Source organism: Dermochelys coriacea, chromosome 12 (assembly GCF_009764565.3).
Source record: "Dermochelys coriacea isolate rDerCor1 chromosome 12, rDerCor1.pri.v4, whole genome shotgun sequence".
Taxonomy (NCBI): Eukaryota; Metazoa; Chordata; order Testudines; family Dermochelyidae; genus Dermochelys; species Dermochelys coriacea.
The window spans coordinates 40,670,952-40,688,024 of NC_050079.1; the positions used below are offsets into that span (position 1 = coordinate 40,670,952).

The 17,073-nt window shown below is 59.0% G+C and overlaps 1 protein-coding gene across 1 annotated transcript in view; it reads left to right on the top strand.

Moving 5' to 3' along the window:
* CPNE7 (copine 7) overlaps positions 1-16,032 on the top strand; it is a 46,365-nt gene extending 30,333 nt beyond the window's left edge. The window contains exons 7-16 of the mRNA XM_038368701.2: positions 1,866-1,955; positions 2,502-2,600; positions 3,254-3,340; positions 3,897-3,956; positions 6,726-6,859; positions 7,578-7,632; positions 8,378-8,429; positions 8,921-9,054; positions 10,754-10,990; positions 14,094-16,032. Coding sequence (XP_038224629.1) covers positions 1,866-1,955; positions 2,502-2,600; positions 3,254-3,340; positions 3,897-3,956; positions 6,726-6,859; positions 7,578-7,632; positions 8,378-8,429; positions 8,921-9,054; positions 10,754-10,990; positions 14,094-14,231 — 1,086 coding nt within the window. The 3' untranslated portion in view covers positions 14,232-16,032. The remainder of the gene's footprint in view (positions 1-1,865; positions 1,956-2,501; positions 2,601-3,253; positions 3,341-3,896; positions 3,957-6,725; positions 6,860-7,577; positions 7,633-8,377; positions 8,430-8,920; positions 9,055-10,753; positions 10,991-14,093) is intronic.
* The last annotated feature ends 1,041 nt before the right edge of the window (positions 16,033-17,073 follow it).

Genomic DNA, 17,073 nt, shown 5'->3' on the forward strand with positions numbered 1-17,073 from the left:
AGGAGGGGCTGGCGGGTACGGGATATGATGGGGGAGGAGGAGGGGCTGGCGGGCACGGGAGGGTTCATGGGGGGCGGAGGAGGGGCTGGCGGGCACGGGAGGGGTGATGGGGAGGAGGAGGGGCTGGCGGGCACGGGAGGGTTCATGGGGGGCGGAGGAGGGGGCTGGCGGGCACGGGAGGGGTGATGGGGCGGAGGAGGGGCTGGTGGGCACGGGAGGGGTGGGGGCGGAGGAGGGGCTGGCGGGTACGGGATATGATGGGGGAGGAGGAGGGGCTGGCGGGCACGGGAGGGTTAATGGGGGGGGGCGGAGGAGGGGCTGGCGGGCACGGGAGGGTTCATGGGGGGCGGAGGAGGGCTGGCGGGCACGGGAGGGGTGATGGGGCGGAGGAGGGGCTGGCGGGCACGGGAGGGGTGATGGGGGGCGGAGGAGGGGCTGGCGGGCACGGGAGGGGTGATGGGGCGGAGGAGGGGCTGGCGGGTACGGGAGAAATGATGGGGCGGAGGAGGGGCTGGCGGGCACGGGAGGGTTCATGGGGGGCGGAGGAGGGGCTGGCGGGCACGGGAGGGGTGATGGGGTGGAGGAGGAGCTGGCGGGTACAGGATATGATGGGGGAGGAGGAGGGGCTGGCGGGCACGGGAGGGTTAATGGGGGCGGAGGAGGGGTGGCGGGCACGGGAGGGGTGATGGGGCGGAGGAGGGGCTGGCAGACACGGGATATGATGGGGGAGGAGGAGGGGCTGGCGGGCACGGGAGGGTTCATGGGGGGCGGAGGAGGGGCTGGCGGGCACGGGAGGGGTGATGGGGCGGAGGAGGGGCTGGCGGGTACGGGAGGGGTGATGGGGCGGAGGAGGGGCTGGCGGGCACGGGAGGGGTGATGGGGCGGAGGAGGGGCTGGCGGGCACGGGAGGGTTCATGGGGGGCGGAGGAGGGGCTGGCGGGCACGGGAGGGGTGATGGGGCGGAGGAGGGGCTGGCGGGCACGGGAGGGTTCATGGGGGGCGGAGGAGGGGCTGGCGGGCACGGGAGGGGTGATGGGGGCGGAGGTGGTGCTGGCGGGCACGGGAGGGGTGATGGGGCGGAGGAGGGGCTGGCGGGCACGGGAGGGTTCATGGGGGCGGAGGAGGGGCTGGCGGGCATGGAGGGGGCGAGCGCCTGCCCGGAAAGCTCCCTGCGGCTCCGTGCTGTCAGAGGACCCTCCCACGCCCGCTCCTCTGCTCCCAGGCTCCTGTGCCCCGGAGCCGTAATGGGTCTGCCTGGGAAGGGAAGAGGGGTTGAGTGACGGGCGCCCCGCTGCTCCCTGTGCCAGCAGCGCTGCTCACGCCCTGCCTGATGGGGGCCTAGGAGGATTAGGCACCTAGCAGAGCTATTACGCTGTCAGGTGCTATCTGCCCTCCTGCCGCCTGGGCCCTGCCGTTCCCCTCCTGGCTCCGGGGCGGTGGGATCCTGCAGGGACGGGGAGAGACAGAGGCGAGAGGGGCAGTAGCAGCTTGGAGGCCGGTCCAGGGAGTCTCTCCTCTAGGGCACGGCTACCTAGCGCCTCCCCCTGCCCGATCGGGGTCTGGCGGCTGGAGCACAGGGCTGGGTGTGGGACTGCCTGGAGACAAGCCCTGGCTCTGCCGGTGATCCTGCGTGAGCCTGGCAGGGCCCTCCCCTCTCGGTGCCTCAGTGCCCCACCTCCACAGGGGTTGGGAGGGGGCAAGGGCCACTCAGGGCTGTTTGCAAAGCCCGTTGGGCCTCTCTGGCAGACAGAAGCCGAGTGAGCACCCAGCTCATCGCTCAGGGGTGCCCTGCCCAGGCCGTACGCAGGCAATTTGCACCCCAGGCGTGGCGGTGCACGCTCACGCTGCCCCTCTTGTGTTTACAGGTGGTCAAGAACAACCTGAGCCCCGTGTGGGAGCCATTCAAGGTCTCACTGAACTCGCTGTGCAGCTGCGAGGAGAAGAGGAAGCTGAGGGTGAGGAAGGGACCGGGGGAAGCCCTGAGTAGCCTCTGTCTTTGGGGGAGCTGAAAGGGGCCACCTCTCTGAGTCTCCTGCAAGGGGGACCGGCCCTGTCACAGTGCAACCTGCCCCCAGGGTCAAAGGCAACCCAGGCATGATGGATCAAACATAGGCTCAGCCAGTGCCACAGGACACCAGTGTGTTTGTGAGTGTAGCCTCTGCAGTGACACTAACACACAGACACATGACCAGGGCCTTCAGTCCTCCTGCTTCAGAGCCTGAACCGGCCCCCAAGAAGGGCAAGTGCCCCCCTCGTATGCTTACATAGCTGTCCAGATGCATTGGGCCCTTCCTCTGAAGTGTCTCGTATAGCCCAGGGCTGGAAGGAGGACACCCTGCTGCACGCACAGGTGGTCAGTCAGGGCTGGGTGCAGGCAGCATAACCCGGCGAGGGTCTGGGGGAGGAAGGGGGGGAATGCTGGGGGCTGGGAAAGGCCCCTCCCTCGAGAGGGAGTGAATGAGGTGGGGCCCTCTGGCTGAGCTGTGCTCCTCTCCTTGCAGTGTGTCGTCTGGGACTACGACTCTCGGGGGAAACACGACTTCATCGGAGAGTTTTACACCATGTTTGAGGAAATGCAGAAAGCAAGTGGGGAGAACAAGGTTTGTGGGGGGTCTGGGTCTCCAGGTGGGTCGGCTGCTGGTGACGGTGCACATCAGGTGACTCAGCCCTTCCGTGTCAAAGCCCTTTGCTTGTGTGTGCCAGGTATTCGCCCGAGCTGGCCACATGTTGGGGGCAAAGCTTTTCCCGTGAAACATGGCCGACTTTCAACAATTGTCACCAAAATGGTGGTTTCAAATTTTTCAGATTTTTTTGGGGGGGAGGAGGAATCTGGGAAAACTTAAACAAAAATTGGTTGTTTTTGTTTTGTGGTGTTTGTTTTTTCCTCTTTTCTCCCCCTTTCTTGACATTTAAAATGAGAAAAGGCAAAATCCTCAAACTATCAAACCAGCCCCCCAAATGTGCCGTTTTTAGTTTTGGGCTGTTTTGAGACACAGACTTCCCCCTGTTTGACCAGCTCTGGGGTTCGCTGTTTGCCCGGTGCACAGTCTGGGCAAGTGGCTCACGTGTGCATGCAGTGCTGCAAGAGGCTCTAGGCCAGGCCCGGCAGGGTGCGGGACTGCGGGATGCGCGGGGGCAAAGGTGCGTGTTGTTGCAGTGCTGGGCGGGTCTGGGAAGCTGATGGAAGGCTGAGCTCCTGGGCTGCTCGTCCGCAGATCACAGATCTCCGCTGCTCTCTCTCTTGTGCTCCAAGGTCCAGTGGGACTGCATGAACCCCAAGTACAAAATCAAGAAGCGAAATTACAAGAACTCAGGTGTGGTGATCTTACTGGATCTGAAGGTGAGACGGGAGCCAGGTTGGGCCTGCCCTGGGCGTTTTGTGAAGCTCTCATACCAGCGCTTTGCCCTGTATTGCAGCGCTCCGGGATGACCCCAGGGGAAGCTGCCCAGTGCCCAGCGGTGACTCAGTGCCCCTCAGCTGTCTTGGCACCTTGATGCCAGAGGGGCTAGCAGGAGGCGAGAGTGCCTTTGTACTCCGGTGAAGGGGTTGGTCGGACAAGCCTGCAGGACATACTCCTCCTCTGGGGCTGTTTGGTAAAGGAGCAGTGACGAGGAGAGCTCTGTCCCAGCTCGGTGACACTGACAGACAAGTCCCGCTGTATCCACATCCCTTCCCGTGCTGCAGCCTCCTTGGCTCCCAGCGCCCGGCTGGGGCTGCTGCGTCCCCATGCTGTCTGGCAGGCAATTGAGCTGTTAGCAGAGCAGAATGCTCCCCTCGGGTCTGTCCTTCCGGGCTGCTTGTGCCTGGATCGCTGCCTGGGAGAGGCCAGCCAGCCGGCCAGAAGAGCTCTGGTCTGTGCTGTCAGGGGCTGGCTAACATGGCCTTTGTTTGGAAGCTCCACAGGGTGTACTCCTTCCTGGATTACATCATGGGCGGATGCCAGATCCACTTCACGGTAAGTAATGCTCCCTGTCACCCCGCTGGCAAGGCCTCCATGGCAGGGATGGTGGGGTGAGCAGTGAGCCCGGAGAAACCTCGTCCTCAGTCCCCGGACAGAAGCGTTAGAACCTTGCACAGGCATTGATGCTCCTCAGGCCCTTCCTGGGGAGCGGATGGGTCAGGAGGCTGGAGATCAGACCTGGGGCATTCCATGGGGCACTAGTTCTGGAGGCTGCTTGGTGGCCTATGAGACACGCATTTGGTGGGCCGTTGTCTGGTTCCCGGGGGGAAGATCTCCACATCACACAGAGGGGCCAAGGCTCCGTGGGCGTAGAGCGCGAGCTCTCCTCTGCCAGCAGCAGGATCATTAGGCTTCCTGGCCTACCCATCCCGTACCCTGTAACAGCACAGGGTCGTTCCACCCGTAAGGAACAAGAACGGCAAAGTGGATTGACGAGCCGCTCCTCAGCTGTGCCCTGCTGTTAAAGGGCCCCCAGCAGGGGCATTTGGAAGTGCTCGTAGCTTCATGTCCAGAGAGAAATATGTGGTACCTCGAGCTCTCAGCTCTGCAGACGCGTGGCTCCGTAGCACGGCTCCCGTCTCTCTGTCTTGCTGTGTGCTGCCTGGGAGGGACAGTGCAGCGTTACATGATTAACAAGAAAAGCACAGGGCCAGGTGCACACTGGCTGCAGTGCACAGCAGCCATAAACCCTGATTTTACATCTGCTTCACTGGCTGGACTGGGGCAACACAGCCAGAAGGTACCAGTGAGCCTGCCCCATGCTGTTTGACTGCTGTCTCAGCAGTCGGTACCGCTCCTGCTTGGCTATAGTCATCCATTAACATCTGCACTGAGATCCCGACCTTCAGGGCGTCGTCGCCACATTCAGCCACGCAGAAGGTGAGTTCGAACGGGACGTACCTAGTGCAGCCAGCAGCTGTCTGGAGCCCCTGCTTGGACCCTGTGGCAGGTTTCGTTCCCTCCCAAGGTTCAGTTTGCTAGAGAAAGGAGGGTCGCAGACACAATGTTTAACTCTCTGAGTCCAGGAAGGTTCTAAGTGGCTTCTCAAGGGCTACTGACACCTCAGAGCCAGTCATGGTGCAGTTGCCTTTTTCATACTCCCGTCCTGTTAATTAAAGCACTAACTAGTGAGCTTCTTTCCCTGCAGATTGTAGGGGCTTGGGATGTGCAATAACTGCACACGGACACACAGCTGGGTAGTTGTGCATTTAAACCACCCACTGCACATGCAGCTAGCTGAGTTGTACGTACAACGGCACACATAAATTAAGCACATGGGTGTGCATGTTTTTTTGCACATGCGAATGCATATCGGTCCCTAAAAACACCCTTCTTTCTTGGCTTTGCACGTGAGTCACTGTAACACTCTGGTGCTGGGCATGAGCCAGGCTCCTGCCCTCTGCTCCTTAGTGTTTTGCATTCCCTGCTGTTAGACCTTTGCTGGTACTTAGCACAGATTCCTCATTAAAAGTGAAAAAACAGCCAGCCTCCAGATTGCATTTTGCAAAAGCATCTTCTCCCTAGAGTGAGTCAGACCCACAACATGCGGGAAGCAGACTGCTTGGCTCTGCTCCGCAGCATGATACAAGCTGAGAACAGTGGTTGGTCCCAAGAGCAAGGCCTGTCATGTTGTGAAACATCATGTCCCATCACTCTGTGACATGGCTTGAAGGGGAACGGCAGAACAGAAACGCTGGCTGGCTTAGCCCAGCCTTGCTTGCCGCCTGTCCCTTCCGAGCAGCAATGAGATAAGTTTTCAGGAACTTTCAGAAAATTCCTCCCCACTGTTCTTGACACTTGCCCTGTCACCGGTGCCGACCTCGCATGTGGTATCACAAACCCCTCTTTTTGCAAGCCACAGTGCACCCTGGCTAACATCCCTGAGCGAGGAGGTACCAGGAGGATGTCACAGAGAGGGGGGATGTTAGGAAAGGTGGGTTTAAAAAGCCTTTTACTGCTGGATACTCCCCCCTACCTGCTGCGTGAGTCCAGGGCTGGTGAGTGGGCTTGGCTGTGTGCCCCTTGGTGGATAGCGGGGGCTTCCATCAACTCTCTGGGCTTCTTGGTTCTGCGCCTGCCTGGGGCTCCCTGGGAATGTTAGAGAGCTTTCCTGCAGAATTCTGGGTACTTGTGACATGTGCCTGGACTGGCCCTGATGTGCCGGGAGCCCTTCTGCCGTCCGTGCCACTGCCTCTCTGGGTGAGCCTGGGCCACTCCCGTCTCTCCTGGGTGGCCAGTTCCCCTGTCTGTACCTGGGCGATAGCAATGAACCCGGGCTGTAGGCAAAGCGCTCTGAGATCCTGAGCAGGAGGGGCAGGACTACATCGCGGAATGTATTGCTGATGGCTAATGCCCAAGCCCTCCAGCCAGCTGAGTCTGCTCGCAGTGGCTGATGAGGCATACTAAAAAGCGTGCCAGCCAAGGCATTGCAGGCACTTCAGCGCTCCCGAGAGCAAAGGGGCACAGCTGGTTCCCATTCTCCTCACCCGCCTCTTTCTGGAGACTGGACCAAGGCTGACAGTGTCCGGGATGCTGATTGCCTTCACAGGGAGCAAGACAGTGGCCAAAGATCCCTGGGGGAGCAGCCAGGTGGGCTGGAAGGGGCAGCCCCACTGGGGTGGGAGTTAATAGCAGACAGCCCCTGCGTAGGCCCTTGCCTGGCGGCCTCACGGGTCTATTCAGAGCAGGGTGTGGCATTGCCACTCTCGGATACCCAGCCACGCCTGCAGCTGGCTCCGCTGACCGCCTGCCTTCCGATCCCAGGTGGCTATTGACTTCACAGCGTCGAACGGAGACCCCCGGAACAGCTGCTCTCTGCACTACATCAACCCCTACCAGCCCAACGAGTACCTGAAGGCGCTGGTGGCAGTGGGAGAGATTTGCCAGGACTACGACAGGTGAGACAGCCCTGGGCTCTGTTTGTGCCTGGCCCATCTGGCTAACCCGAACCCTGCCCATCCCCGCCAGCCTGTCCATCCCCACTGGGGAATGCTGGAGCTCAGAGCTGGCTGCCTAGGGTCCAGCCCATTGGGCCCTGGTCTCTCAGCTGCTGCTTGCCCGCAGGAGCCGCCCCAGCCCACTGGCCTGCTGGGAGCCATCCCCACCCCCCAGCAGCCCAACTGCATCTGGGCCAGCTCCTCCTCTCTGGGTTTTTTCAGGCTCTGCCACATAGAAACGACAAGGACCCAGACACCCCCAAGCTACCTACCCCCCTGCTGCCCCTAGTGAGAAGTGTCCCAGTTTGGCCCACTCCTCCAGCTGCCAAGCCCTTCCACTGCGGGGAGCTCACCAGGATGGACCCCTCCCAGTGCGGGGGAGGGCAAGCAATACAGTGAGTGCTCCCTGGGCACCCCCATGCCAGGTGGGCCAGGGGAGGAGTCCCTGCAGTTTGCCGTGGTCCTGGTCTGTTTCGGGGGCTCCTGGGGCAGAGGGGTCTGTCGCAGACACTGAGTGGGGAGGGGCTGGCATTGCCGGCTGGAGGCTCTGCGTCAGGGTTCATTGTGCCCTGCCTGGGCCCCTCGCTCCCTGGAGGTCCCTTTCTGGGGTGGGGGTGGCGGTGGTTGGGTGCTGGGGCACCGGAGCAGGCTGGAGCGTCTGACATCTGCTTCCTTCCAGCGATAAGAAATTCTCTGCCTTAGGGTTTGGCGCAAGGATCCCACCCAAGTATGAGGTAAGACCCCTGCAGGGTAAGAAACAGGACTCGGGGAGGGAGTTGAGGAGCAGCATGATGGGGATGGGATGGCTCAAGGGCTGAGGAGCAGGGGGCCGGGGAGGATCTGGGGCTGAGGAGTGTAGGGCAGAGGAGGCTACAGGGACTGAGATGCAGAAGAGGCTATGGGGGGGCTGAGCAGCAGGGGTGGGGGAGGTGATGGGACTGAGGAGCAGGAGCAGGGGAGACTCCTGTCCGGGGCTGTGAGGTTGGCAGACCCGGGCTGGGCGCCTCCCGCTTGCCTCAGTTGCTTCCAGCTTGCCTGCCTTGATTCCCCCCGTTCAGGGCGGGGAGAGTTTGGCTGATGGAGTCACTTGGGCAGGCCTCCCTCTCGCTGGCGCTGCCGCGATGCGGAGCAGAGCGAGCTCCGTCACGGGGAGCAGCGCGCGGCCCTGACATGAGACACGTCATGTCGACGGCACCTGCCGTTTCTACAGAGCAGAGCAGACAGAGACCCCACGGAGAAATGACAGGACTAAATGTGGTCTCCAGAGCACGTGCCGGGGAGGGCTGAGGCCGAGCGGTGCAAGGGCTTCACACGAGGAGGCGGGGCAGCCCATGCGTTGTTTGCCCTTTAGCCACAGTCCAGCCAGGGGAGGCCAGGGGATAGAGAGGCAGAGCTAGAGACGTGTCCTCACTGCACACAAAGGGGCTGGGGACATGGGGGACTGGGAGCCCCCCATGTTCATTCTCTGCTCTCTGGTAGGTTTCCCATGATTTCGCCATCAACTTCAATCCGGACGATGACGAGTGTGAAGGTAAGAGGCTGGCAGCGGAGTGAGAGCCCGCTCGCTGTGCACCATGCCAAGGCCCCGAGGGGGCAGCCAGGCCTCGCCCCATCTGGCCCTTGCTGCCAGGAGTGTGTGTGGAGGGGACTGCGGGCAGGGGTGCTGCTGCCCTCGACGGCCCTGCTCCCACCCCCCTCTCCCTGCTGAGCACGGACGCTTCCCCTCCTGCCCGGCAAGTCATGGCCCCTGCACTGAAAACGAACCGTGTTCCCAGCCAGGGCCTCCTCCCAAGGCTGCCCAGGCCCCGCTTGCTGACAGCTGTCAGCACCCCCATGAGAAATGGCTGAATCCTGTCTGCCGAGCGCATGGGTGGAGCCGGGCAGTGGGGCCTGGACCTGCCTCGTTAGTGTCCTCACTGGGGATGGGCAGGGCGAGTTTAGCAGCCCTGGGCCAGGTGCATCTCAGCGCCATGGAATTGCTGGGCCGGGCGGCTCCTCACCTGACCTGATGTCCCCCACTAGGAATTCAGGGCGTGGTGGAATCCTACCAGAACTGCCTGCCGAAAATCCAGCTCTACGGCCCCACCAACGTGTCCCCCATCATCTCCAAGGTGGCCAGAGTGGCGGCAGTGGAGGAGAGAACCAAGGAGGCCTCTGTGAGTACCTGCCCCGTTCCTACCTGCCAAGGGGCCTGGGATCTCCGGCACTTGCTTTTCTGGTTGAGGGGTCCAGGCTGAGCTGAATCTGCCTGGATGTAGACCGTCCAGCTGTGCTGTGCAAGTCTCTGCCACGTGGCTCCGAGAGGGCACAGTCCTGGGCTTGACATGGAGTGCCAGCTGTGCCCGTAACGTGGTGGTGTTTGCAACGTGAGCGACCTGGCTGAGACCCTCCTAACTCCTTTCACATGTGATCTCTCCAGGGTTTGAGTCCCGTGTCTCCAGAGGCGAGAGGCTGCTACCGTGGCCTGGGGCAAGTCCCTTAGGGTAACATTGTCAAAGCGACTACGGCCCAGTCACTCAGAGCGGTTCCGATGTGTGCACCCCTGAGCCAGGTTGGAAAATGGGATGTTGGTTCCTAGGACAGCAGGGCACTTTTGCAAATGTTCTTCATCTGCCCCCTGGGGTTGTATCGCTCCCAGCTCCCGGGGCGCTGGGAGGCTCAGTTCACGCGTTCCTCTTCCACTGTGGAGGATGCTGAATCTGCCCCTCGGAGAGCCTGCTGCAGTGCAAGTGCCAGGCAGGAGCAGGAGTTAGTGTCAGGGGAAGAGGGGGTGCACCGAGCAGAGATGGGGTGAAACAACATGAACCTTCAGCTGAGAGCCAGGGAAAGCTTCCTCAGGGTGAGACATTCCAGGCTGTGGGGAAGGCCCATCACTCAGGACTCAGACCTAGTAGGGAGAGGCCAGTCCTGCCCAGCATGGCTTGGCACTGTTACCGTCAGCCCTGTGGCTGCTGGCTGAGCATCAGGGCTAGCCTCTGGCCATCAAAGGAATGCCAGCTCCTACCTCAGCCGCACGTGCCGGGAATGGTTAACGTGGGAGCAAGCGCCCGGCCCTCACACGCAGGGCGTCTGCCTGAACGGACGTTCGTGGCCCATTTCACAGCCCAGCCGGCACGCTTGGCCCTGCTGGACCTGGAGCACGTGACAGAAGCCAAGTTATTAGAAGATCCCGAGTTCCAGTGGCTCCTCAGAACAGGCCTCCTCTCCCCTCTGCTCTGTGTCCCCCTGTCCTCCAGCAGCATTTGATCAGCTGTGAATCAATAGCCAAACCCTCAGGGTCCCCTGTTGTTTCTGGCAAGTCTGTGTGGAGTTACTGGGCCAGGCTGGCTGAGTAAGGAAAGGCCACAGGTTGCACAGAGCTCTTTGGGGGACAGAGCTCTGCGGCTGGGGGGGCTGGGAGAGTGACAGAGATACATGGAGCCAATTCCTGGCTCCAGAGATGCAGTGCTCGGGGCCAGTTGTCCCAGTCTCCATGCAACACCCTAGTCACTGGCACTTGGGCAGAGGTGGCGTCTCAGGGCATCTGCCATGGACTGTGCATGCGCACACTGGGCAGGGCGGGTGGGGGCCTTTCATTAAAACCCTGTCAATTATTTACACCTGCGGACGTGGAGCTGAGCCTATCAATTAACGACGGCAGCTAATGCATCATCTTCAGCCTGAGTGCTGACCCCGCTCTGCGGCTGGGGGAGCTGGGGGGAGTCGGGGCTCAGCAGCTGTAAGACAGGGCTAGAAGAGGAGCAAGGAATCAGTCACTGTCTGCGCTGGGACGGGGTTATCCCGAGTGGGACGGCTCGGGGACTAGCCCAGCTCTGCCCAGTCCCCCATAGCCACCCTCCCGCCTTTGCCCCGCAGCAATACTACATCCTGCTGATCCTGACGGATGGGGTGGTGACCGACATGGCAGACACGCGGGAGGCCATCGTGCGGGCCTCCTACCTCCCCATGTCCATCATCATCGTAGGAGTGGGCAACGCGGACTTCACCGATATGCAGATCCTGGATGGCGACGACGGGGTCCTGCGCTCCCCGAAAGGGGAGCCCGTCCTCCGGGACATCGTGCAGTTCGTCCCCTTCAGAGATTTCAAGAACGTGAGTCAGCCCCCGAGGCCCCTGCCGTAATGACCACATGGCTGTGACCACTGCATGTGTCTGTGGTGTGCCCATCACTGTGGCATTAGTGGGAAGGGCATAGAGCTGGGACTCAGGTGACTTGGGGTCACATCCTGGCCCTGCCACAGACTCCATCTCTGGCTATGGGCGAGTCCCTTTGTGGCTCTGTGCCTCAGTTTCCCCATCCCCAGAGCTGGTGGCACTGCCATACCTCCCAGGGTGCCGGGAGGGTAAGTCAAGGGCAGAGCTCAAACACGGCAGTGATGCGGGCTGTGGGATACCTGGAGAGATGCACTTCTCAGGGCTAGGAAGGGGGCTAGCAGTATCCTCCTCAAAACCAGAGAGACTCAGGTCTCTCCCACCTTCCCTGACACCCTGGGGCTCCTAGGGGAGGGTGGCCTGGTGCCATCCTGCTCTACTGACCCTCTCAAGGGCTACAGGGGCAGGATTCAGGGTGTGTTCTATTGGTGAAGGCAGCTCACGACGGGGTAAGAAAAGGCCTCTTCTCCTCACACCCCCTTTGGTCTCCATGGGCCCTTCACAGTCTGGCCGCCCTCTCTCCCAGTTCAGTAAAACCATGTCCTTGCTTGGTGCTTCGAAGGAAACTCTCCTACTCCTGCGGATCACAGGGGGCAGGAGGGGGCGTCCCTGGCCTTTACCCCACCGGTACCTTCCTGTGGTTCTGTAAGCCAAGGGTCTCCAGATACCCGTTTTGTTCTCTGGTCTCCATGCTGAAACAAATGGTGAGACAAGGTGGGTAAGGGGACAGCTTTCACTGGACCAGCTTCTGTTGGTGAGAGAGACCTTCCGATTTCAACGGAGCTCCTTGTCAGCTCAGAGAAAGGTACTCGGAGCACCCACTTGTCCTCCCGTTCAGCGACACAACTGCACCAGTGCAGCGCTTTGGTGAAGATGCTCTTACACCGATGGCAGAGCATCTCCGGTTGGTGTACTTAATCCACCCCCAGAAGCAGTAGCTGTGTTGGTGGCAGAAGCTCCCCCATCCACATAGCGCTGTCTGCATTGCGGGATTTTTCACACCCCCAAGTGACCCGGTGCTACCGATATAGGTCTGTAGTGTAGACCTGGTCTGTCACGACTAAATACAAGATCAAACCGCCGATAGTTTAGAATAAGCAGTTAGCACATATACTAAGGGCCCATTCAAGGGGAAGGGGCTGAGGGGCATCCCTGCAGTCACAGGACAGAAAGCGGGATTAGTGGCTGCAGTTTGTTGTAATAAGCCCGTGTCTTTATGAAGCCCAGGGTTTTGGTGTCCAGCAGAGTTCTGCACGTAGGCGCCCAGTCTCGTCTGTTGAAAGTGCTGTGCGGGTTTAGAATCCTACAATCCTAGAGGATCAGGGTTGGAAGGGACCTCAGGAGGTCATCGAGTCCCACCCCCTGCTCAAAGCAGGACCAGTTTCCGTTGGGGCTGACGACGGAGAGGTCACATACAGCGTGATCACTTTGTGCGACGGGTTCACCCACAGGCGATGGGGTGTTTTGGCTTTTATCGTTGTCCTGTGTGCATTCATTTGAGAGCGTAGCAATTGTCTGGTTTCACCCACATAGGGTGTGTCTACACCACACTGAGACACCTGCAGCTGACCCGTGGCAGCTGACTCAGGCTCCCACTAAGGGGCTCTTTAATTGCAGGGAAGACGTTCTGCTCTGGGACCCTCCTACCTGCCAAGGTCCTAGAGCTTGGGTTCCAGTCTGAGCCCAAATGTCTACCCTGCATTTAAACAGTCCAAAGGGGCGGGGGGTGTGACTGGGTGGGGTTCTGTGTCTGGGACGCGGGTGCTGTGTGTAGCATGGGGGTATGTGTGTCTGGGTGGGGCTCTGTGTCGGGACAAGGGTGCTGTGTGTAGCACAGTGGGGTGTCTGGGTTAGGTTCAGTGTCTGGGACGTGGGTGCTGTGTGTAGCACCAGGGGTGTGTGTGTCTCGGTGGGGTTCTGTGTCTGGGTCGTGGATGTTATGTGTAACACTGTGTGTGTGTGTGTCTGGGTGGGGTGCTGTGTCTGGGACATGGGTGCTGTGTGTAGCACGGGGGTGTGTGTCTCTCGGTGGGGTTCTGTGTTGGGGATGCGGCTGCTGAGTGTAGCACTGTGAGATGTCTGGGTCAGGTTCTGTATTGGGGACATGGGTGCTGTGTGTAGCACTGGGGGTGTGAGTCTGGGTGGGGTTCTGCATCTGGGACGCGAGTGCTTTGTGTAGCACTCGGGGGGAGGGTGTCTCAGTAGGGTTCTGTGTCGGGGACATGGGTGCTATGTGTAACAGAGGGGTGTGTGTCTGGGTCAGTTCTATGTCTGGGACGCGGGTTTTCCTGCATATGGAAGGTGGCAGTGAGCAAGATGCCCCATCAGGGAGCCCTGGCCTACATCTCTTTGCCCGTGTCAATGCTCTTCCCCAGGAGCTGCCGGGCCAGGATCTCCAGCCATGCTAGACAAACATCTAAGCAGCTGGGCTCCCCAAAGGGCAGACATGCAGTGTATCGATTTCTCTGGCTCCATGCTGGAATCTCTCTGGATCAAGCTGAGCTGACGCTGGGTGTGCGGGCGAAGCTGCAGATGGAGGGAATGGCTTCTCTGGGGTTTTCAGGGTCAGCACAGCTGCATCTCCTGCAATGGATTTGGGCGGGGGGAGGGAGAAATCTATATTTTGTATTTCTGGCCCCTCTTGAGATCTGAGCTGCTTGGGCACTTCAAGGGCTAATTGATCCTGACTGTCAGTAACTGAAGCTCCTGGAGACTTATTGTCTTTTCCTTTAGCCACAGCAATACCTAGAGCCACTGGGCAAGATTAACCCTTCAGATACTGTTGTGGGAAGCACTGGGAAATGACAGAGCCCATTGATGTAGTCCCAAGTCCCATACAAATGCTTGAGCCAGTTGGCCTTCCTTGTATGCCCCCTTCTCTTGGGTGCAGGTGCATGGGCTAATAGCAGTTATGCTCCAAAAGACAACAGGGCAGTGCGGGGAGGGAAGGCTGTTCGCTACCCTCCAGCTCTGTGCTGAGGAGCGAGTGGCTGGAGAGCAGCTGGGAGAGGCTTGGAACCAACGGCTGCCCTTTGTCTTGCAGGCCTCGCCCATGGCCCTGGCGAAGTGCGTGCTGGCTGAGGTGCCAAAGCAGGTGGTGGAGTATTACAGCTACAAAGCCCTACCGCCCCCATGTCCCAACGCCGATTCGCCCAACTCCACCCTCAACTCGCCCCAGTGAGGGACCGCCCCGCTCCAGTGCCACCTGCCAGCCTTCATCCCTCAGCCCATTCCACGATGGACAAAGAAATAAAAGGAAAGGGAGAGCAAGAGTGTGTCACTGTCTGAATCGTACAGGCTCCCCCGCAGCAGCGAGCGCTGAGCCCCAGGCAGCCTCCCCCACCGCACACACGTCACCCTGCACCCCCTGCATCCCCCAGCTGGGTAAAGCCTTGTACTGCCTTCCTCATGCTGTCTGAAGGACCCAGACAGCGAGCTGAGCCCGGGAGTGCTGGCCTGGGAGCCAGCCGTGCAAAGGCACGAGGGAAGTGAGTGGGGAGGGGCATGCTTTGCTGGTTTCTCTCTTGGGATAGGTCCCTGCTCAGTTTGAGAACTGGGCGTGATGTAGTGACCTGGCAAAGGGCCTGGCACGGCCTTGGATGCAGAGAGGTGGGTGTTTACAGTGTGATGGAATCAGGCAGGCAAGGGGAGAGAGGGTTGCTTAGCCAGCAGAGAGCAAGTGAGGGGCTGGCTGGACCAGGGGGATGGTGATGCAGAGCAGAGCCCGCTGCCTCTAGGGCACTGGTTTGGTGGTCCCAGGAGTACTAGGAATGGGATAGGGAGCCATTCAGCCCGGCTCACGGGTTCTAGTGGCTGACAGCTCTTGGGTGAGTGACCCATTTGTGCAATGACTTTGCTGGGTCTCAGGCCAGATGTTAGTGGTCAGGCATCCCCAGCACCTAGCACCCTGAGCCTAAAGCGCTGGCTCAGTTCTCGAAATAAAATTTCTAAGTGAGCTGGGAGACTCCCCCGATTGACTGTTTCTCCCCTTTGCCCGCCTCCGGGGTAAGAGCAGCCAGTCAGATCTGCTGCAGGGAATACACACCTATGCACACAATGTAGAGTCCCCTCTGTCTGCGAGAGCTTCTTGTTCACTCCCACGCTGCATGATCTCCCATCTTCTGCCCAGATCCCCAGCCCTGGACCAGCAGCCTCCCTGACTGTGGATCATGTCAGCATCCCCCAGGGGTAACCCCTGCTGCCCGGGCAAAGAAGCATGGGAAGCAACCTGACCATGCAATGGGTCTGGAGTGGCCTCTTAACTGGATGGCATGTGCCCAGCACAGCAGACGTGCCGGAGGCCCCAGTGCATTGGGCTGAGGCCAGGTGAGAACTCCCAAGGTGGCATGAGATGCCCCCATAATATGGCGCATGGGAGCTGAAGGCAGTTCTGCTGCTGTCTCTGGCTGCCTCTCTCACCTGAGACTGTACAGAATGGGGCCCATGTCCTGCCCCCCCTGCACTGTGCTGAGCCCCAGGAGCAGCTGGTTGCTGGGCATTTCCCAGCATGTCATATCAGAGTATTTTAATGAACAACAAAAATAACCAGGAAAATATATTAACCCCCATCTTGATTGGCAGGGTCTGATCAGCTAGGAGCCACTCCCACCTCCAACAGCAGAGGGATCTCATGGCATGGGGGGAGCCAACAAACAGGGAGCTCGGTCAGACCCAAGTGATGGACGCGTTGCTGGCATTTCCTCCAGCCTGTGCAGCGAAGCAGTGACATAGGGATGGCTAGGCCAAAGCTGCCAGTGAAAGGGATCCCCGACCGCTTAGTGTTGCCACTCTCCTCCATTTCACTTCCCTGTCAAGTGCATGGTGCTAGCTGGGCTCATTCACGTTGCCAGTGGAGGCATTGGTTCCAGCTGTGCACATTTCTCTGTGTACTGTGTGCTTGTCAGTCATTTAGCGTCTGCATGACGAATCTCGTGTTCTTGCTGTATGGGAGGAATGAGCCAATAAAGGCAATGTTACATTTCCCGCCGTGTTGGTACATTTTATTGACAGCTGCCTGAGCAGAGCAGAGCAGAGGTATTCCCTACTTGGGAGTCCTCTGTGCCCCCCTTGGTGCACCAAGTTACGCAACGCTTTCCTGCAGCATGAGTATTTCTGCCTGATCCCGTGGTGATCAGCTCCTCCCCTGAAGTATGATGATTGACGGCCCTTTCCATTTGTAGCCTCATTGATGACTCTGCAGATGCTCCACTTGGTGATGATACTCTTTTACAAAAACCCTGGGAAATTCCCACCCACAAAACATTGTTACCTTACAGGTCAAGTTCCCAGATGGCATACTCCACAATACAAATTGCAAGCTGATGTATCAACATTTAAGTGGAGCCCAGTAGCCCTTCCAGCTACAAGTTGGCTCATTCATTATGATTATGGTATCTGTTAAATGGATTAAAAACTGGATAGCTGATAGATCTCAAAATGCGCTATTAATAAGGAATTAGCTGGTGTGTTTCTAGTGGGCAGCCCTTGAGACTGGTACTCAGTCTAATGCTATTCTATAATTTTATCAGTGACTTGGGAGAAAATATAAAATTGTTGATAAAGTTTGCAGACTCTACAAAGATTGGCGGGGAGGTACATAATGATGAGGACACATGGCAATCTGGGGGGCTTGGTAAGATGGGTATAATAAAACACCATGGATTTAATACAGCTAAATGCTGGGGTATATACCTAGGAAGAAAGCATGCAGGTCACATTTATAGGATTCAGAACTGTACTGGGGGAAGCAGTGACTGACAAAGATTTAGCAATCATGGAGGAAAACAACTGAACTCCCAGTGTGATGTGGTGGCTAAAAGGGTGATGGCGGTCTCTGGTGATACGCTTTATCTCTGGACATGGACTATAGGTTATAGTAAATAGTAATACTGTATACGGAACGGCTGAGCTCTTTATTGAAACACCAAGTCCACACTTTTAAAAGGATGTGGACAAATTAGTGCTCAGCAAAGAGCTCCACAAAGGAGACGCACCTTCCTGTGAGAAGCTAGAGGAGAGACTCC